Raw genomic sequence first — 22,755 nt, 5'->3', positions numbered from 1 at the left:
TGAAGAAAGATGACCATCCACACAATGATGAGATAATTTGCTATATTGCCCTTCACTCTTCATATTTAGAGACAGTACTGCTCACAAAGAAAAATTTACAATTTTAATAGCATGACTTTTAAAACTAGTTTAAACCTCACAGCTCCTGCTAGGCTGCTCCCCACCCAAAAAATGCAAAAACACACACCTGTCTTGATACTAGAAATATAGCTAAACATGTAGGGGGTAAAAGTAGATGGCAACAGCATTTGTTCCACAGTTGACTTGAATAGCCATCTACCCCAGAGCAGGTGTGATGCACAGAAGCAGGTCTGTATTGTGTGATAATGCCTTTAAACACCAAAGTTCTCTGCTTCCTTTCACTGGTATTTGAGAGAAGTAATATCATTGGTACTGAGGTAAAACCAGAAACACCCAGAGCTAAATTGCAGGGAGACATGGAGGAAATCTAAGGTTGATGGGGAGGCAGCCACTAAACAGGGGAATTCTCTGTCTGAGGTTTGTTGATGTGGATTTCGGGGATCACAGGCCGATTCTCAGTAGAGATCGCAGAGTCTCATACTACCATTCCCGTGAGCGGGCCCTCTGAAAACTTCAGATGGGCTATCAAGTTTTACATACCAGTGAGGGCCAGGAGTTACTATGGCCTGGCTTGTACAGTTATACATAAAAAGTAGAGAATGAAATGACTGACAGCACACAAGTGGCATCTTCCAAACTGAGTGAAGTCTCTTAAGTGATTGTCTCTTTCTTACTGTAAATTCTTAACCAATATGTTACGTACTACACATAACTGGAGATCAGCTGTAATATTGGTTTCACCAAAAAACTTGCCCTTTGCTCCCATCACTGAGATGCTGGTGGTGATATTTACTGTTCCATACACCATTCTTAAGTTTGTTGAGATTGTAATGCTGTACGTGCGGCAAGTAGGTTTAAAATATTTTGTCAGGCTACTTCTGTCTAAGAAGCTTTAACATTTCTTCTTCAGCGAAGTGGGAGCTAACATTTCCTCTCTCGCACCTCTTTGCCATGCTGTCACAAGCCACCACACAGCCTCTGGAGAATTCACACACCTCGAGGATGTGCCGCCAGCCAACACTAAACATTCATCCTGAGCACAGGAGGGTACACATGATTCCCAAACTCTAGGTTCTCCTAGGTAATCAATATTATGATATTTTATTGTGAAAGAGAAACAAAGTAAAGAACAGATTTCCAGCAAACTAAATGTGCAGTGTTGATACATAAATCCTCATAAGTTTATCTTTACATGAATGTTTCTTCTGGCTTCGCCTGAAGATTGGCTGATTCTAGCCACTCCTTTTGCCCCACAGAACAGTTTCTGCTTCTTGTCCCACCAGTTTCTTTGCCCAGTGACTACAGCTGTAAAGGCATCTACTCCAGGAGGAAATGCCTAAGGACACAAGACAGCAGAGGAGAGAAGGGTGGTGGCGGCTAAGGGACTCCCTCCTCAACCTGCTTCCTCAGCGTGTTACCTCCCCTTAAGAGCAGACTTCATAATCACTGTCAGGAGGGGTTCAGGGCATCACATGCCATCCATCTCCTGCTGGCAGATCCACACACAGGGGTTGAGACAGCTCTGCTGAGAACGGAGGGAGAACCTGCTCTTTGGTATAGTCAAAGGGCGCTTGCTGCAACAAGCCTAGGAAGGTAAGAAGTGTACATGCTTTGGGATTTCACAGCTGCTGCTTCCAAGAAAAGAGGGAAGAGGAAATTACAGTTCGCCTAAGAAATCCCTTTTGGATGAATTTTGGAGGACAACCCCTATTTACTCATTGACGACAGCATGGCCCAAAAAAGATCAAGGTAGATGAGTTTAAAAACCTCCAAAAATGAGATCCAAGATCGAAACCCTCCAACACCGTGACCCAAATACACAGTCATAGCTTTTCAACACAGGATAAAAAAGGCAGAACAGAAATAGCAGCTTCAAAAGGAAGCCACAAACAACTCTGATATCCAGAATAGACCAAAGAGACGGATCAATAGAAAAAAGTTTTCAGCTGCCTTCAACAGTTGAAACATCCTGGGAGTAAGTTCCCCAAATTATGCTTCCAAATGGCAGTGGATAAAACCTACATTAATCACAACGTGGTAGTTCGCGAGCCCGGTATGGCTGCCCTAAAGCCCTGCATGAAAAAAAGTAGAGAATAAGTATGGAAATGAAGCAAAGAGGGTGGGGCAGGGAGACTCTGAAAATATTGGTCTTGGGAAGAATAATGAGGAAGCAGAGAAACAACTGCGGCTTTTACTGCCTCCACAGCTGGCATTTTGTTGTTGTTTGGTTGGTTTTTTATTTTTTAAAAAAGCAACACGTACATCTTTGTTCACACACTGGTATGGCTTAGCTCCAGCAGACACATTTCTGCACTTGTGGGGGCCATAGGCATGGTGAGCAGGTAGTGCATTGCCCAGGAGGAAAAGAAACCAAATAGAAATGAGTCGTAACTGTCAAGAAAACAGCGCTACCACCGAGGGCAGAGGGTGAAAGAGTGGCAATTATCTTCTTCTAGGAATTAGCCACCTGACTTCAGAAGTCCCAGCTGTTTCTAGGACCTTCAAAATATCCCCAGTTTTTCTTTAAATTGCTGCCTATCCTCTGCTTTTCACTGGCAACATTCAGAGTGACAAGGAAATTATCACAGCACCCAAACAGAAGGAAAGCAAAGACAAGCCCGAGACAAGGCTGGCCTTTTAGGAAGGCCGATTCAGGTGTGGAAATGCCACATGCAAGCATTAAGAGCCTTTTCACAATGTACCAGTTTCTTTCTCGCATACACACGGGTCCAGGTTGGGGGAGGGGGGGTGAGTTTTCCTTTGGTTAGGACAGCAACTGAGGTGACCTCTGATGAACAGTATCTTCTCATTGCACGGGGCTCCGTCACCTCAAGTTTCAGAGCCAGTGTTTGAGCTTGCTCTTCATTGCTCAAACTACCTGCCGGAGTGAGCAGTGGTTTTCCTAACGAGAAATCCTGTGCAGCAAGTCTAAGGAAAGACCACTATCACAGAGCCAAATGCTGAGACACACATCAAATGCTGGACAAAACCCACCAGAAAAACATGTGTGTGCTGCACACAAGTGCCTTCATCTGCAAGGCACACGCTTGGCCATTTAGAAGGGACATAGCAACTCCCCTCTTTTCCATGAGTTTCTACCAGCATGCATCTTGTGGAGTTCAGAGGCCAAAACCTCTGTTTAATTCCCTTCATCTGATTTAATTGATGACAAGCATTTTTTCAAATTATAGACTCAATTACGTTTATGGGAGTCGGCACCTGCTCCATCAGCCCTGTCCCTCTAGAACTGCAGTGCTGATTCATGGAGGCCAACACCAAGAGCAGAAACCTGGGTGTACATCTGGAGGAGCAGTCGTCGGCTTTTGCACAGTGCTTGACTGTCCACAGCGCTGCCCCACGTGTCCGTGCAGACAGCTATGTGCCTAAACCCCTCTTAATCCAGGGAAATAGAGGGGAAGGAAAGCAAAAAAGCACAGTGACTTCTGCAGGTCACACAGTAATGAGTAACAGAGCTAGGAGTTTTAAATATTCTGCTTTTACTCGGCAAAAAAATATCACTTATGCTCTCCTTGCTGCCAGCCAATGTTGGAGGAACCCTAACCCGAAACACTCTGCCACAGAGCAGCTACCCCAAGAGCAGCTGTGATGTTTTGTGGCCAGTGGTGAACAGGAACCACCCAAGCGTTACCACTCGGTCTCACAAGACTCTTGTAAATGAGGTAAGCGTCATTAACCCTGCTTTACAAGCAGCAGCATTTCTGGCCCAAGGTTACAACTGCTCCTTGAGGGAGGAGCAAATTATGTCAGATAAGTTGCCTGGCAAAGCTCCTACAACCCACTACACTGGAGCGCAACTGTCATGAAATCTTGCAATGAATTCATGCTCTCTTCCAAGTCCCAGCAGTCACATAAGTAGTCACGGGACAATCTCAGCCCGTGGGGGCTTCGCATGAGCCTGCAGTCAGAAAGGCCCCCTGCGCCCCGCCGGAGCAGAGCCCAGGGGCGAGATCCGATGTCCCCAGGCTTTGGCATGCACTGCAGATGCTCAAAGATGCTCAAAATGAGCATGTCCTGCTTCCTTCCCTCCCTGGCAGAAAGTTCTCCCAAATCTGTTTTCTGTCATTGCTCAGTGAGACCAAAGACCAAAGGGCAGTGAAGATGCTCCAACTGCAAATGGCAGCCACCGGGGTTCTGGGTACAAAAGAGTTAGCTCCTCCTCCTGTCATGAGCCTGGGCACAAGAGGGGTGTGGGAGGACAGGCTCAGTGTGCGAGAACAACGCTGCAACATTTTTCAGAAAGGAAAGACTGTGAGTAAAAGCAGCGATTCACTCCTCAGCCTCCCAGCACTGAAAAATATATATAGTATGCAGACATCGGCTCATGGAGCTTGGATTTGTCAGGAAAAATCTCAAAATCTGGAAACTGGCCACCAGAAGCCAAGCCTGGGCACTGAAATACCGCATGTCGCACACCAGATGCAGTACAAAAGCCAAGCAGAGTAAACACACAAGTGCAGCACACCTCTGGGGCCCAAGGCTAATGAACAGTAATCAGAGACTTCTCTGTCATGGTAAGGAAGACTCAAAAGGAGAAGTAGGTTGCAAGCCATACATAAGGTTAAATCAAAAGGCAGTAACACTGGAAGAAATCATCCAAGAGGAGTTTTTGTGAAATGTCTGGATTGTTTACTCTAGGGTTAGCATATCAAAACTGCTGCCAACTTGGAGTGCATGGGACAGACCGGAGCACTACAGGGTCTCAATGCTGCTGTTTCTGAGGACATGGCATCAGATAGACAGCATCCTCTGTGTGGGAGAACATACGCATAAAAACACAGCTTGTTGTGTAACTCAGCTTTGCATGTACACAAACACATACACTTTTTTTTAAGAAGACACTGTTGCCATTGCCACTGCTGTATGCACCTGTATGTATTTTCTGCTGAGGCAGTATGAATGTACTGAAAATGAGTGAAACTCTCTACATGCACGTATAAACCATACAAACCCACACACCCAGTGAGCGTGGGCGACACTGAATACGTGCTTAAGCACTGAAAACCACTTCCAAAGGCTCTTTCTTCAGAATATTGTGGTGGCTTGCAGTAGTGAGCCAGTGAGATGCTAATAATGCTTAGCATCTGGCCCCATTTCAGGTGTAACATTTACACAGATAAAAAGTAAAAAAAAAAACAAAAAAACAACAAAACCAAAAAAAAACAAAAACCCAAAAACAAAAACAGTGTGAAGTTTGTACCTTTTTTTATCCTGGCTCAAAGAACCTGTCAATCACAACCATGAATCACATAAAAGCAAAACTAAGGCTACGATAATTTTGCATTCCCCAGAAGAGGAAAAACACGCATACACAGTTGCATCTTGCTATGAAACACGGTGTGAATGTTTCAGCTGTCTCTGTGACACACCTAATTCAGCCCCCTCAGCTGTGTGGTACCTGAGCTGCACACAGCATTCCTCCCAGCCTTTGCTTGAAAATATCGCTCCTTAGCCACATGCCGGCTCCCCGGCCCCTTCTTTTCCCAGGCTTTAGTTTATATTTGTAGAAAATGTCTAGGTGCCGGCTTTCAACAGCAGTTGCCAAAGATCACCTTTCAGATGTCTATGCAACTGTTCAGGCAATCACTGCATCCCAGTTGCCCTGCTCAGAGGAAAGAGTTTTATATAAATGTCTCAATTTATATAAGCAGCTTGCTAGTTTTACAATATCAGGGAGGAAAAAAGAAAAAACCCCCAACAAACCAAAACAAGATAGACAATACCTGTTGTAACTCCATCTACTGTAAGACATGGTCCTGTTGCTGCCGACACCATCCATCTCTGGCTCGGCTACGGCACTTCCAGCATCGCTCGCCTCCCGCAGGCACCGGCTGCCGGCCTTGGAAATCAGCCACCTGCCAGGAGACGGGCCCACTGCGGGGATGCTGCTGGACACCTCTGGCCTTCTACGGTGCGGCCAAAATTCACCGCCGAGCGGCAGCTTCGCATCGAGCGCTGGATGCACGGAGCAAACCACTGCCCGCACGGCGGAGGGAGGGATGAGGGCAGGGGGAGGCTCCCAGGGTGCCTGCCCAGGGACCGGCGGCAGGATGCTCTCAGCCGCCTGGCAGGCACAAAGGCGCTCAGGTAATAAACTGAAGCAAGGGTGCTAAGCTGCTTAAGAGATATTCAGCGAAGCCTGCTCGGGAGCGGCGGCTTGCACGCCTCCTGCTCCAGCAGGCACGCTTTATTTATTTATTTATTCTTGTTGCCACAGATACGGGTCCGTCGCTGTGACATCAGCCGTCTCCCACCCTGCCACGGGTCCCTGGGTCTCACCAACGCGATCTTTCAGGCAGGCAGACCACGATCACATCCCCTGCGTGCAAGGGCAGCGCTGGGAGCCGGCCGCAGTCGGGCAGCTCCGCAGGATCACCTCCTCGCCGCGGACACGGCCCCGCCGCTCATCCATCACACCACCCGCCTCTGACAGGTCGGTGGACAGGCTTCTCCAGGGGTCACTCGGAGCACAGCAAAAATGCTTTGCATTCCCCACTTCAATCACTGGTTTTGCACAGCGCACAGCCCCAGTTTGCCCCAGAGCCGGGGTGTCAGTCTGACATCCACCCAGGCTGGACGTGACTCTTTCCAAGCACGGGTCTCAGGCACAGGACCGAGACCCAAGCCACGCTTTGTGGCTCCCACCTGCTTCTCCCCAGTGGGTACCAGCAATATTCAGTGTCAAGGCCTGTGCCAAGGACCTGCGGGTCGCTTGCAGAGGCATTTCTCACCTCCGCCAGCTGCAGGCAGCACAGGGTCTCCTCTGCTCCCAGGTGCCCGCGCCTGCCCGCTGGCGGGAATCAGAATCGGTTCTGACAACCTCAATACGAGAGGGACTGTGCGATAATAGTTCAAACTGAACTACTTTACACAAAAATAATTTAAAAAAAAACAATCAAGAAAATCTTCCTTCACATTCACTTGCGGTTTTCCTTGCAGAAATAATAAAGTTCGGCAGAACTTGCACAGCATCTCTGCATTTTCAAGATGCTTTATTACACATCCATCTTCACATTGTGCAGTGGTTTCTTGCATCTCTTAAAATATTTGCTTGCCATCAGCTTCCCAGTGTCACGCATTTGTGAAGTTTTATTGCTGAGGTGCAATGACAGGCACACAGAGACAGCTGGATTGTGACCCTCTGGATGGGGCACCCTTCCTAGCTCCCACCAAAGAGTTTGGCTGGCACAGCAGATCTCAAAAGCAGGCCTTACTGGTGATGCTTCGTAGATGCTCTGAGGACAAGAAGCACATCAGGTTTGTCTCTCCAGAAGCCAGTTCAAAGCTGCTTAGACCTCACCCTGCACAGCTGTGCTCAAGGCATCACAGCCCCAAGCACCACAGTCTGCCCTACACTTCACTTCTCATTTAAGGAGCTAACAGCTTCCTGATAGCCTGTAACACCATGGGCGCAGGGGGCTGCTGAGAAGACCTGACTCTACCTTGACCAAAAGAGGTGCTACCAGAAGTGGTGTCAGCACAGTCAGTCCCTGGCATGACCCGGGATCTCTATGTGCATGCATAGAGGATGAGGGGACTGCTTTCAAGCCATTCCCGGACAGCCTTGGCTCTTTGGCCCCTGTTAGCATCTCCTGGCCCCTTCCTTTGCTGCAAGGCCACCCAGGTGCCCAGCCTCACTCTTAAGCTGTACAACCCACTCCCAGCTCCTAAGGGCAACAGCTCCCAGTAAAAATAATTTAAAATCCCTAACATACATAAATAGGGACTTGAAGGGACTTGGGTTAATCAGGCCTAGTCCCTCATCTCATACACAATTGTATCTGATGAGGAGTCTCAGGCTGAAGCTCCAGGGGCTGGTAGCGAAGAGCTCCTAGAAGCTCCTAGATCTCCAGAAGGCAGGTGAAGCTCCTGGAGCTCCGCCCTACAGACAGACAGAGACCTTCCTCCTTCTAGCTCAAAGGTATTCATGGATACCTGAGATCCATTTGGTCTTTTACTGTTCAGTACCTTTAGTTCAAGCTAAATCCTCTTTCTGTTGAATACCTACCATCTATCATTTCATTTCTAAGTCTTTATTTTGTGAGGCTGAATGGGCCAAACCCTTAATCCCTTCACATCAGGATAGGCAGAACCAGCCGAAGAGCTTTTTACATGTCCTAGTTTTAATCCAAATCAAACCTTCTCCGAATTTGGGTGATATTTAGCTACACCTCTTTCAGACAGGGAAAAGATCATCCAGGTTTCCTCAAAATGGCAATTAACAAGGCCAGCCCCGAGGCTCATTCCTTGTAACTGTGTATAGCCCGTGAGTTTATCACCCTGACTCCTGTTGCAGATGCTGTTGTTGATGTTACGTATAGGCAGCGCCTTCCCATTTATCTCATTTATAACCCATATTGCGCGACCTGGACGAAACGAACCATCCGGAAAGCAGAGAGTTAGTGACAGCCTGTCTCCTTCACCTGTCTGCATCTGCTCACTGTTGTGCTCCTGCTAAGAAAATTGTCAATGGGCAAACTGAAACTGGACCATCTACTTGGCTGTTGGATTACTCAAGCCAACAATCTTCCACATCGGAGCAGCTGGAAATCACCCTGACATGTCCCTGCAACGCTTCAAGGCACATCAATAAGAGCAAGGAGCACAGGTTGGCTGCTGGAGCACGGGCTCCCTTCTCCACATGCCTCACCCAAAACGTAGCTTGCTGGCACCTTGTGCTTCTTCTCACTCACCCTGGGCCAGAACGTTAAGCCGCAGAATGTCAAGCGCAGCAGCTCATGCTGAGACATGGGGAAACGCAGCTGTATGGCCAGAGTGGCCTTGTCCCTGCAGCCTCGTTTCCTTACACTGTTGTTGGAAGTGAAAACTGTCCTGGTACGCTGAGCCAGGCGGGTTGCGAAGATTTCAGGTTGTCCCTGCTGAACCTCACAGCAAATACAGCCTCCTCGCATGGGTAATGCACCAAAAAAATCCCCCACATCCAAGCTCCATATACAAACAGAGCGTGGTTTCGGCAAACCAGTGCTTTGAGAACTTGCCTGTGCCTGCTTCGGAAGACCCCTCCACACTCATCCTCAGAGTTGAGGTGCTCGAGAGTGAAGACAAGTGCAGCTCCTCCCCTGCTCTGCTGCAGGTAACAACGGTGTTAGACTCCTCAGAAAAATACTGTGGGTGGCAGATTTAGCCTCCTAGGACACAAGTGTGTCCCTGCTTCCTGCACCTGGATGGCAAGCTCCCTAACGCAGAAATCTCCCAGCTCTTCCTCTCGGGAGTTTCTCAGCTCTTGTGTCACTAATTCCAAACAAACGCTCACGACTTTGACAGTGAAGCCTTTGCCTGGGATTAATTGTATGTACAGCTCCTGCTGGGCTGCAGGTTTCTTCTGCAAGCCTCCCAGCTCTGCTTCTGCCATCTGACCCCACAGCTTGCATTGCTAACCATATTACTTCAAACTTGACATTTTCAAAAAAGCTTTGATGGGGAAGCCAGGGCACTCGTGAACTTGTGCAAGGCGAAGAGACACAAACCATATCCACGCTGGAATTCAGTCAGAAAGAGCAATGTTTTTCTTGCCATTTGCTCTGCTCTGCTACCAGTGCCGCAGGGTGTGTGTCGCCATGGGTTTGTGCTTGGGCACTTCTGCGCACATCCGAAATGAGTCACCTCTGCTCCCTGTTCCGAGAGATTCCTCGGACCACTGCAGACACGGGGGCATCTCAGAGCGGGCGGGTTCCATCCAGGGGGAGCACGGGGCTAGGCTTCTGGACTACAACTTTTTACTGCTAGAGCAGTAATAAAATTTCAGTTCTTCATTACAAGCGTTGGAGAGCAGCACCACAGAGCAACCATTCCAGCACCAGCTGGGGGAAAGGTTGGAACCGAGCACCAAGAAAGCACAAAACCTTCCTTTTCCCAGATGTTTAGTATATGGCAAGTGACCTTACTACCCAAATAAACATTATCTGGAATATTGGCTTGAGCTGTTGAAATACCACAGAAACTAAACTGACAGCAGTGCCGAAGCAAACAGGCTGTGCCCACATTTTCATGCCAGCACATACCTTGCTGCAAACAAGTGACAAGGCACCTGCTGCGTCACTGGATGGTGCCTAACATTTTTAACAGTGGAAAGTCAAAAAACCCAACATAGAACACCTCCAGATCAAGTACTCTTGAAAAAATATGAGATTTAAGCATACATTCTGGGCATCCCCAGGTAGCAGATTTTGCAGAAAAACATCATATTTGTGACCAGTCTGTCCCATCATCAGGTGCCTGCAGCCACAGAAGCCACCCTGTCATTACAGCCTGGCCCAAGTCCAGAGGTGAGCTCTGGAGAGGGACAGACAGAGAAACCCACTGCTAGCACGGGCACACGCAGTGAGTCGCTGGGATCTCCCTGTGTATCAGACAGGGTTCAAAGCTGCACCTATCAGCACTGCTCAGGTTGTTCTCTACCCATGGCCACAAGTTCCTCAATGAGATTATGACTCGTTCAGTACTGCTAATTAGTGCTTACACAAGCAAGGATTTCTCCAAGCCCTCGGGACTGCTGCCTGGAAGGGACGATGCTCCTCAGTCTGCCAGCAGTGCCCTGCAACGAGGACCTGTGCCAGGAGCAGCAGGGTACCAACTGCCCCATCCCTGCTATTTCGACGAAAAAGTTCCTCTCCTCCTTCTCCTGAGGAGCTGCCCCTGTTCAATGCTGCGGTCAGCCACTTGCCAGGTGCTGAGGAGATGAGGAGAGGGGAGAGTGAGGGCAGAGGGCTCCAGACCACAGGCAGAGGAGTCCTGGTCTCTCATGCACCTTCATAAGCAGAGGCTTTTTCAGAAAACCACCGTGGCGTGCTTTCAAGACACCTGCTGCCTCCAGCACGCTGCTGGGGGAGAGCGCCAGGGTGACAGTGATGAGACAGCAGCAGTGCGCTGCGGCAGCCCAGGGTGCGTGGCAGCTCCAGAGGAGTCAGGCTGACTTGAACTAAACACATTCTCATTCAACAATCAGACAGCTTTCAGGACAGCAGCAGGAAAAACCTCAAGAAAAATCAGTTATAAACCCTGTGACACCTGGGCAGACATCCTTGCATCTTCCTGCAGAATAAATATCTGGGCCTCACTTAGTGAGAGACTTGGGTTTGTACCTAAGCCCATCCACAACGACCCCTGGGGGTTTAAGCACACCCCTCAGCGAGGTCCATGAAGCAAGTCAGCAGAGTCTCAAAGCTACTCACACCCTCTCCAGACAGATTTATGAATTAAGAGCCTCAGTCATTTCTTGGCACCGCTTGCTGTTCCTGCAGCTAAAGGTACTTGGCCAGTAGCAATGCAAGACGCTACGCGTGTCCACGGGGACGGCTGCAGGAACGGCCCCACAGAGCCTGCCTCCTCACGCAGGGCTTTGCTGCCTTAAGAGAAGCACGAGATTCCTGTGAAAAAACACTACATAATTTTTAAAAAATGAAGAAAGCAAAGCAAAGGCAGGCTGCAAGGTACATTGTGTCCTACTGCAGCTGAAGAAAACAGTGTAAAAGCATCTGTACGGCTCGAGGGCGGCTAGCCATAGTGAGGAGGAATCCAAACCAACGGGATGAGCAGTGGAGACTCCAGGCCACCTAACATCTGTGCCAGGGACTAAGCCAGTGCCTTGAATAATGTAATGTTTTGTACTGGGGAACTAGAGAAAGAGGAACGATGCTGGTTTTTTTCCCCACACCCTCATATTACCCTGCCAAAATAAAGCTCATGAAAGTTAGGCTTAACAATTTTGTCTGAAAAGAGGATATTTACATCCTTAAGAGCATCTGGCATATTTCTGTATTTTATCTTCCTTTCAAAGGGTAACGCAGCTTCTAAAAATTCCATCCAAGAGTTGTTATAATTTTACTCTGCTCCTGATATAATAAACAATTTCATCCATCAGTGTCCAAGCACTTTGCAAAGAAGTCAGCATCCCTATTTACATCTTACAGAAAGGAAACTGAAGCAGCACAGCTTTCCCAAAAGAAAACCAAGAAAGCAGGGCAGACGCCCATACTGCTCGTAGTCACCTGAGTCCCACTCCAGCACCCCGCGCGCTGCTGTGCCCCCAGGTCCTACACGCATGGGACGACACCGACCCTCTGATAATCTCTTGCCTGGAAGTGTTTAGAAACCTGTCGTCCTTCCTGGCAGCCGTGCGATCCATGCTTGTTTCAAAGTCCCTCTCTGTACAAATACAAGGAGCTGGTGCTGCCTCATGAGAGCTCGACTTTCTTCTTCCTTTTGAATGATTAGAAAAATACCATATTTACTAGATATACTACATGTATGCTGTATTTAGTCTATAGAAAATAAGATAATTACTAAACCAGAGAAAGTCCACAGTAGCATGGGTGCTGATCTGCATTTTTCAGCAGACTCTGCCTTCCTCACGGAGCGTGTTACTGAAAGGACTGCATGCTGCTTTCATCCATTTGTACAGTTCTAATTGCTAAGGCAATCTCTTAGTGCTCGTTAGCTCTTTTCATCCTCTGCTCATCTCTGTATTATTTGCTAATTTCCTACACGTACAGAAATTATTTTACTTCAAACTCAAGATTGTGCTTATGGATGGTTATAGTGGCCTTTAGTGAAGCATTGTTCTGTTAATCGGAGTAAAAAATGAAATATTAACGTTGTTTTGACCATTCAGAATTTCCCTTGGCTTAAAGAATGTGCAAAGCCGCTCTGGATGCTGAAGCTACAGCCAACTGCATCCCCCTCGATGTTTACCTTGGGCCCCAGCAGCTTGCATCAGCCCTGAGGTCCCCCAGGAGCCAGCTTGCAGCTCTACTCTTTGGGAAAAAGCACAGAAAATTCGACACAGCGCATCCATCCAGTCTGGTGCTCGCTGCATCCAGGCCTTGCGTTTCAGAAAGTTTTATGTCTGTTAGCGAAGAGGCTCTCCTGGGTGTGCGATCCGAGAAGGCAGCAGTCTGCTCGGGTAGATCTTACATTTCTCATGGACCAGCTAACAACAGAGAAAAACTAGATAAAAAGTGGAAAAAGGCAGGGAGGAGAGAGCAAAAAGTGGCGTAAGATAGGGCTTGGGAGAAGCAGAGAGGAAAGGTGCATAACTGCTGTAGGGAGCTACACAGAAAGAAGCCGGTCGGTAATACATGACCCCAAAACAGCACTCCAGTCCACCAGCCATCTCAGGTGCTTCAGCTCCGGAGACAGATGGTGAAAAATCATTCTTGAGTTTTAGAAGATAGAGAGGGTTGAAGTTATCTTCATTCTTCATTTAAAAAAAAAAAAAAACAGAAAGAGGAAGAAAAAAAAACACAACACAAAGAAAAAAAGAAGAAAGATTACTTTGATTCCAGTCCCCATCTGCTGGGGGATTTTTATATTACATTCATCCCTCTCGACTGGCATCCTTGTATCTGTGAAAGAAGTTCCTAGCTTTACCTGGAGACGTTCATGTTCAACAAAACCAGTGCAGCTTTTTAAAATATCTATATTTTTAAGAAGCCTGGATAAAACAGTGACTGTGCCTACAGTAACCCACGTCATCTGCAAGGAACAGAAGTAAAAATCCACGCATCAGAAAAGCTTAATGACTTCACCGTGCCTAGGCTGCGGCACACAGCCCAACACGCGTGCACCCAGCAGCTGAACCTACCTGTAACGCAGCGTAGGCACGGAGAGGAGTCGCTCCCAGCTGGCCCTGCCAAGCGCAGCGCCCGTGCTGTCCCCTGCTCTGTTCCCCAACCCCCAGAGCCCCCGCGGGTGCCCAGCGCTCCCCAGCAAGCTCGCAGCCAGCGCTTGCCTTGTGCACACCGTCCTCCAGAGTCATTAAACCAGATCATGATGTCCTCGCTGCTAGGACCAAGCTCCAGGTGGGGAGGCAAACTAGCATCTAGGATGCCCTGTCGCAACAGCATCCTGTCGGCTTCAGGATTCAGCAGCAAACTGTTAATGTTTCCTTTGGTTGTGTCCACGAATGCAACTGCCAATGCCCCTACAGACTGCTGTAACTACTACAGGGGCTACGAGGATGATGAGGGGACTGGAACATCTCTCCTATGAGGAGAGGCTGAGGGAGCTGGGCTTGTTCAGCCTGAAGAAGAGAAGGCTGCGAAGGGGGACCTTATAAATGCTTACAAATACCTGAAGGGTGGGTGTCAGGAGGATGGGGCCAAGCTCTTTTCACTGGTGCCCAATGACAGGACAAGGGGCAATGGGCACAAACTGAAGCAGAGGAAGTTCTGTCTGAACATGAGGAAGAACTTCTTCCCTCTGAGGGTGACGGAGCACTGGAACAGGCTGCCCAGGGAGGTGGTGGAGTCTCCTTCTCTGGAGATATTCAAGACCCACCTGGACAAGGTCCTCTGCAGCCTACTGTAGGTGACCCTTCTTGGGCAGGAGGGTTGGACTAGATGACCCACAGAGGTCCCTTCCAAACCCGAACATTCTGTGGTTCTGTGATTCTGTACTAGAGACAGGGGATAAACGAGCTCTCCTGGCAGCCCCATCCCCAAAGCAGCGCAGTAATAAGGACCATCACTGTCTGGCTTCTAGCACGGGGATTTTTAAGCACCTGTACGTCTTGCTAGAGAAGCAGCTCAGTACCAGGTGCATTAAAACAGGGCTCCTCAGGTTTTTCAGATCAGCATCGGGGGGGGTGGGGGGTGGGGGGTGGGGGATAAAAAGCAAATCAGTGAATTTACCCTTTTAAAAATTAATTTTAAAGCTTACAAAATAAGTTAATGTTATTTAAATGTCATGAGAAATCAGGATTACTTTAGGACAAGAGAACATGAAGTACCTAAACATAGCAAAAAGGTAATTTCAGATTTTACAGTGCAGTACAGACACACGCCCACACGCTTCAGGCTGCCCCCTCTGCCGGCGAGTGGGAGCTTTGTCACCCCAGCGCAGCCACACAAGCCAGAGATGAGGTGGTCCCCACACCTCAAACAAATGCCGGTCTTCAGGAGAGCTGACAAATATACCAGTAACGCCTCACGCAGCTGTCAGCCCTGCTCCATCTCGGGGGGGGGTGGGGGGGGGTGTATAAAACCATGACAGACGTCGCGCTGGAGAACACACACACCTCAGTTATACTTTCCAGCTTTTTAATGTCATTCTGACAAGGATAATATGATTTCCAGATATGGAAAAAAGCCACTGCTCCGGCTGCAAAGAGCTTTGCTTTGCAAAATCCTTCATCAGGCCATAAAACCACAGCAGAGCTTTGCTCTTGCACAGGGAGTCGATTTCAGAGGACCCATATCTGGGTATTAAAGTAGGAGAAACTTTTGGTGGGTGATCACTTGGAAACTAAACTGAAAGCCTCATAACGTATTCATTTCCCATTCATAAGCAGCAGCTCACAATTAAAGACCAAAGCACCTTCTCCTTCCACACACAAGTTACAACGCCCATTTCCTTGTTCACCTGCAAAATCTGAACCTGAGCTGCAAACCACCACTGTTCATCTCCTTGTCATCCCGCTCCACAAGCTGCTTCTTGCCAGTAAACAACTGACTTTTCTGTAGGGGAAAGTAACATTTAACAGACTCAAAAATATAATGAAGGTACCCAATTATCCCCCTGAAACACGGTGGTTGCACAAGCCATCAGCCCTAGTTACTCTGATGAGTTCGAACCTGCCATGGAAGCCTGGCGTGCCCTGGGCAGCCACCACAGTCTGGTGCAACAAGATCCTTCCCAATGCACACGGGTGCAAAGCCGACAGCAGGATCTGGCGCAGGCGCCCCGCTCAGCTGAAGTCGTAAGATGCTTTAACTGCAGACTCTGGTTTTAAACGTTCTCTCAAGAACATTCTTTAGAGAGCAGGCAGACGTCCCACTGAGGTCCTGAGAGCACTCCAGCCCATGCCTCCAGTTGGTTGAAGGAAGCGTGCACCTCAGAGCTCAGGCGGCAGGTCAGGTTCAGTTACAACGGGTTGGGTGTGTGATCACACGTACAGAACCAAAGGTAACAGGTGATGGGTGCCTGTCACAGCCCAGGTAGAAATGGTTTAATAGGTTAGACGCTGCTATGCATCTAGGGTTACTCCAGTTTGAGTTCAGAGCAGCTGCATTATTCATTACAGCCAGCATCCTTCATCCCACAGGCACATCTCCAGGACATCAGCTACAGTGATATTCTTTCCTCCTCTCCCAGAAGTATCAAAATGAGAACCACCAGCAATAACAGAATTGAGTGCACGTTAGACGTTATCACTCTTCTATCATCAGATTAGATGGGAGAACTTTTTTCCCCGTTTCGAAGTGAGTTCTTGATCCATAGTACCTACCTTTTTCAAATGCTAGACTTCTGTAAAAATCATAGAACAAGTGAAGTTGAAAATCGTGTCTGGTGGTCTGTTATACAACCTTCTGTTCAAACTGGGGTCAGCTATGAGGTCAGCTGAGGTTGCTCAGAGCTTTATCCAGTAAGGTGGTAAAAACCTCCAAGCATGGAGACTGCACAGCCTCTCCAGGCAGCCTGTCTCCATGGTGAAACAGTTCTTCTTTATATTCAGTATGAACCTCTCCTTTCGACTCATGTCCTTTGTCTCTCACCATGCACCACTGAAGGTCCTGGCTCTGTCTTCTCACAGACTTCCTTGCACGTACAGGAAGGCTGCCGTTTCCCTCTCCCCCCTGCAAGTTTTCCCCTTTCCAGGCTGAACAAGACCAGCTCCCTCAACCTCACCTCACAGGACAAACGCTCCGGTTCCCAGACCTCCTTAGTGACCCTCCTTTAGGCTTGCTCCAGTTGATCAACATTGTTCTTTGGAACTGTACCGGGCACTCATAACTGGAGGCAGTTTTCTATATGAGGTCTCACAAGCGCAGAGCAAGGATGTTTGTTAACCGCTTCCCTTGACCTCATGGCCACGCTCCTGTCAGCACAGCCCAGGGTGCTGTTGGCTGCCTGTGCTGCCAGAGCACACTGCTGGCTCGTCTCCAGCTCGCTGTCCACCAGGAACTCAGGTCCTGTTGGCCCAGGCGGTCCCCAGCCTGTACCTTTGCAGAGGGGTCTTCCTTCACAGGCGCAGGGCTTTGCATTTTTCCTTGTTAAATTCCGTAAGTCTCCTGTTGACTATTCCTCCAGCCTGCCACTGTCCCTCTGGATGGCAGCTCCACCAAGCTTACCAACTGGTTCCCCCCAACTTGGTGTCACCTCCAACCATAGTAAGAGTGCACTTCGTTGTCTCCTTCAGGTTACTGGCAAAACGTTTAACATGACAGGTGCCAGGCTAAACCCTTGTAGCACCTTCTTGTCACTGTACTGTACTGTACCTGGGCTCCAGCCCATCACCCCCTGAGCCCATCACACCAGTCAGTTTTTTGACCTATCTGGTTGTCCATCCACCCAGACTGCAAGGCCCTAACTTTGGCCAAAAAATACTGTAGGGAAAAGCACTGAAAGTGCTGCTGAGTTGAGGTAAAAATCATCCCCTGCTCTCCCCTCCTCCACAAATTCAGTCACTTGATCACAGAAGGCAATCGTGCTGGCCAGGTGTGACTGACCCTGCTAAGTGGGTACACTCACACAGACTGTTCCCAACCCTTCTCTTACGTGCCCAGAAATGTATTCCTGGAGGACTCGCTGTGCAACTTTCCACGGACAAAAGCAAGGTTAAGTCCCTTCGCTTCCCTACGTTGCTCTCCAGGCCTTCCTTGAAGATGGGTGCAACACTTGCTTTTGTCCAGTCACCAGGAATTTCCGTGGTCCCCATTAAGCGTGGCCATCAAAGAAAACCAGCCAGCCTTGCAAGGACATCAGCTGGTTCCTCTCCCCCTTGGACAGAGCCCACCAGGTCTTGTGGATTTGTGTAGGTTGAGCTCTCTGAAGCAACCCCTGCCTCGACCCCCGCTCGCTACTGCTGGCCCTTCTCCTCATCCTGCCTCTTCACTGATCACGCGGGCTTAGGAAACCTTGCTGGTCAAGACTGAGGCAACACAGGCTCTGGGTACCTCAGCCACACCTGTGCCTGCTGTCACTAAACCACTCATCCCTTCCAGCAACAGTCCCCAGCTCCCTGGTTATACGTAACACTCAAAAGGCAAAACCGGAGAGGAACTGTCTGCAAAACACTATTTATGAACAGTCTGGAGGAGGAAATCAGATTCTGTTCCAGTAATATGCAGAAGTTAAAGACCAGTTGCCAGTCCTAAGGGATTGCTCTGGTGCTACAAGTGGGAAACAGGTGTGTATTCTCTGTTTGCATACCCAGAGCTCTCCAAAGACACTCGAAATAACACTGCTGGGAAGAAGTCCTCACAGAGCAGCTCCAGGCAGCACTGCATGAGAGAGCTCAGCAATGACACACCCCAGACCTTAGGACCTTTGTGGGTGTCAGGAGGATGGGGCCAAGCTCTTTTCAGTGGTGCCCAACGACAGGACAAGGGGCAATGGGCACAAGCTGAAGCACATGAAGTTCCATCTGAACACGAGGAAGAACTTCTTCCCTCTGAGGGTAACGGAGCACTGGAACAGGCTGCCCAGGGAGGTGGTGGAGTCTCCTTCTCTGGAGATATTCAAGACCCACCTGGACAAGGTCCTCTGCAGCCTACTGTAGGTGACCCTTCTTGGGCAGGAGGGTTGGACTAGATGATCCACAGAGGTCCCTTCCAACCCCAAACATTCTGTGATTCTGTGACCTGACAGTGACAGGTCCTTCCCAGGCCCCTCACAAAACCAACAATGTGGTATTAGACTCTGGCAGATGTTGATAGTCTCATTCAGCTGGCTATTGTAACCAGGATTTGAATGATCCCAGGTTGGCTGGTTAAGAGAAAGATAACCAGGATAGGTCTTGCTTCCTTTTAATTACAAAGCAAACAAAGAAGAAATCCATGAGTTAAGAAGACTAATTCGTAAAGGCAACTGGAGCAGAGAGGGGAGCAACACGAGGAATCCACAAGACAAAACGGACGTGCCAAAACATTCAGAATTCATGAGATATTCTTCTTTCCATTTCCCAGAAATACAACTGGATGAATGGATATTTTACAAGGGGGATTAGGGAGGAACAAAAAGTGACAGCAAGCTTGTAACACTTGCTAAAACCTTGGCAAGGTAAGCCTCAGAATGACCTGAAGGCAGCCTTTCGAAGGAGAGGGATGACTGCGCAAGTAGCAGAGGTACCAGGTCATATTGCCAGTCTGGTATGTTGTACTCGAATTAAGGTGCTTAATTATTTTGTCAATAACAAAAATCAGCTCGAGACACAGAATGGCTTGGTCTCACAAGTAAAGAGAGATCACAGCATGGCTTGTACAGCGAGACAAGAAGCCAGCAGTCAGCAATGCGATGCTCTTCCGAGGGGCGGTGAAGGACGGGCATATACTAGTTTGCAGGAGCAGCATTGGAGCACACATCAACTTTTACAGCTGAAAAGTCACAGCGGGTGTTGCCTGAAAGTTGCAGTAGGAAGGGGAAAAGCATTAGAACTCTGTTTCACTTTCAACAGCCAGCACTGCGTTCAAGAGATTTCCCCGCTCCTCGGGGGAACGTCAGGACTGGTGCCTAGACAAGAGGGACGACGTATTTCTCCTGCTAACAGCAATCCTCACGTAGATGTGCTACTTGGCTGAGCACAAAGTGTTTACACAGAACTTTCTGACTGCAGATTGCACGTTACTAATGATATACAAAGATCACTTGTTTTTTCTCCTGTATTTTGTATTACATTGTAATTAGTATTCATTTCATGTTTTAGATTGCAAGCATCCTTCCTGCTTTTCACACAAATTTCTTCAGAATCACTATTTATAAATTTTTGTTTTCCCCCTAATGACTGACCATCCGATTTCAGAGGGTTCACAGAACAAAACACTCTGAAATAGCATTGACACATGGTCCCGCTGATCAACAGCTCTGTAACGGTTCTTGTCGTTCATTCCTACCCTGCTCCTAAAAATAAGAACTTTAACTCTGTACAAGGGTCTCGGCAAAAGCAGCGCTTAAATGCCCTTCAAAGGCAGACACACGCCTACCAGTAGGGACATCTTGTGGTTGCCAGTAACGTCGTTTCCCATACATTTCTCATTTCCACAATTCGCGGCAGGCCTGCTCTCGGGCCAGAGCAACGCGGTGGCAGCAGCCCTGCACCCCCGGAGCCCCAGGGAGCCCTCTGGGCACTGCACCCCCAGGAGCAGCCGCAGGAGAGCACAGCGGGCCAGCACCCAGGGGCTGCTGCAGCGGTGGCTGAACTTCCCGTGCCCGTAGTCAGCAGCCCGCTTTAGCCATGTCCCCTCCTAGCGCCTTCGCTTCCCTCCAAACGGCTCCTACCAGCACCTTGTTATCCTGCCTCTCGCCCCTCGCTCAGAGGTGGCTACCCCGCGTGAGTCCACTCCTCCACAAACAACCACAAGAAGATAACCCACCCCTCACTCCCAGCAGATCCTCCTTCTGCAAGGGTGCCTGCCTCACCTGTTCAGATCACAGCTCCCTACAGGGAGCACAAACCTGTGTCGCCTTCGCACGGTGGACTGGATATACGGTCCCAGACACACAACACTGCTTTATGAAATACTTTTTAAAGCAAAGAAACTATTCTTATCACTGAAGTTCATTTTTTACATTTGTCATAAAAAACGTGCAATGCATTCAGAGGAGTATTTGCACCGTACTACTGCTCTTCAGAATTCCAGTTCAAATGAAATTCAGACCATCTCCAGCACGCGTTAATTCATGCCTCGGACTAAGAGACAAGGAATTCAGAGGTTTTATCACCGCCTCTACTTGCGTTTTTGGTGCCTGTACTTTGCGATGGTGACTTCTCCCTCTCTACAACACTTTCATGTCAGATGCACTTTAAAAAAAAAAAGTAGCAATCTATTAAATGCTAATGTCAGTACAAACGAGTGAGTACCAAATACAGTGTCTCTTTATACAGTTCTCAGGATCGGTTTAAAAAGTAGCTGAACAGCGTAGTATTTGCTTTCCAGCAGCAAGGCAATGCATTCAGTTCAGCATACTACTTGCTGGCTGGCTCAGGAACACTACTAATTCTATTACACGCATTAAGGAAATTCAGCTTTTGCATGGGACATCATCTGCTCTTTATATTGAATCCCCAGAAGTCTCTGAAACTCTCCAAAATAACCGCAGTCTTAAAAGTCTAGTAGCACGTCTATGGAAAGGAGCACAGTGTGCATTCTCAATGGTGTGGCTCAGTATTACGCTCTCCTTGTAGTGTAATCCATTGCCCTTTCCACATCTGCTGCTTCTCATTTAAAGCTCTTTATCTTCCCAGCTAAAGGCTGCTAAGACAGTCCTACCCATCCCCATTTCTGTGCCCGATCTGTTGCGTGCACTCAGGCTAGAACATAGGAAAGTACCAGGAGCATCTTCCTCCTCCTTCTCTTTATCATCACTCCTCGGTGATTTTTCCCATTTCCTGCTGTTCCTCACGTAGCCTGAACAAAAGCCTAGAAAGAGCGAGCAAGCGGCCGGGACAGCCACAAGGTTTGAGAACAAACCCTGACTCCTTTCAACCAGATGTTCCCGTGGCCAGAGCTCTATGGGAATATCTGAATATTGAGACTGTTCACACGTTTTCTGGCCTCACAACACGTCACACAACCCAGGGATTAAGACCTCGAACATATTTCTGGCCTTACCCTCACTTAAAACCCAGAACTTGCTTCAAGCCTCCAATTTTAACCCAGCTTTCCTAGCAGCAGGTAGGTACGGCAGAAAAGCCGTATTTACAAAGTGGCAATCACTGCATTTACCTTTCGGGGTGCTCCGAGCAACAGCCCAGCTTTAAGCCTTCAGGTTTTGAAAAAGGCTGCCGCCCTGCAGCAGGGCAGCTGAGTTCCACGGGAAACACCACCGCACCCCCACGTTCCCAGCTTGAGTGTTCTCCTCAGCTCGGTCCGAGCGTTCCATTATCACGGCTTTGGTACATGGGGGTAAGTAACTGCCCAAACCTGTGCTTACATCAAGTGAACAAATGCATTCCCTGTTCAGCAGGTTCCCGAACTTTTCCAGGCAACAAACTTCTAACTACTCAGCGCAGGTAACTTCTGGCAGCGCTTGGCTTGTGGTGACAGACTTCAGAAATCTTCTGTTTGGAATAAGCTCATTAAAGCTTTGTAACGAGATTACGTGGCGAGGCCAGTCAACAATGGCTACAGCTATGCCATGGGTGAAATGCTGCCACATAAACTGACATCAGAAGAGTGTTAGCTAGTATTTTTGTTTGAATCCAAACTTGAACTTTATCGAACATAACTAACCACAAGGCCATGCACAGAGTCAGAGTTCTCCTTGGCGTCAGTCAGTGTTAACTCCTTCCAAATGTATTTTGCTTTGTTAACCCTTTCACAGCAGCTCATCCATTGCATTCTCCCACACAGGGCTAGCCAGGCTCACGTCGGGAATCCATCCGATTGCCTCCTGCCTGTACCCTGCACAGCGAGCTCTTCCCCAGGACCACCACCACTCATCGGCGTAACCAGGAGGCGGTACAGGAGCCTTCCTCCTTCTGCAGGAGGGCACATTGCACAGCGCATCCTGCACACCGCAAGACATTGCAAACCGACTTGATTAGAAAAAGGAAAGAACCACTTTGACAGGAATATGAGGTGGACGGTTTTCCTACACAGCTCTGCGGTTTTACCATGCCAGGTCAGTCCTAACCCACAGCAGAAAGGCTGACCGGTTGCAGACACACGGTTCAGGCTGATGCCCATCACAACAGGC

General features: G+C 48.6%; 1 protein-coding gene across 5 annotated transcripts in view; it reads right to left on the bottom strand.

Annotated features, from left to right (window-relative positions):
* The window catches only part of TUB (TUB bipartite transcription factor), a 172,042-nt gene extending 165,763 nt beyond the window's left edge, over positions 1-6,279 (bottom strand). For 2 of the 5 annotated variants that reach the window (XM_075427255.1, XM_075427257.1), the window contains exon 1: positions 5,823-6,276. In XM_075427255.1, the coding sequence (XP_075283370.1) occupies positions 5,823-5,878 (56 nt within the window). In that variant the 5' untranslated portion in view covers positions 5,879-6,276. Of the gene's footprint in view, positions 1-5,822 lie in introns of all 5 variants that reach the window. The other 3 variants (XM_009935259.2, XM_075427258.1, XM_075427259.1) reach the window with 2 other exon arrangements.
* Between the last annotated feature and the right edge of the window lie 16,476 nt (positions 6,280-22,755).

The sequence above is a fragment of the Opisthocomus hoazin genome, chromosome 7 (assembly GCF_030867145.1).
Source record: "Opisthocomus hoazin isolate bOpiHoa1 chromosome 7, bOpiHoa1.hap1, whole genome shotgun sequence".
Classification (NCBI taxonomy): Eukaryota; Metazoa; Chordata; class Aves; order Opisthocomiformes; family Opisthocomidae; genus Opisthocomus; species Opisthocomus hoazin.
Note: the sequence above shows the minus strand (reverse complement) of the source record. Positions and strands in the feature narration are given on the sequence as shown.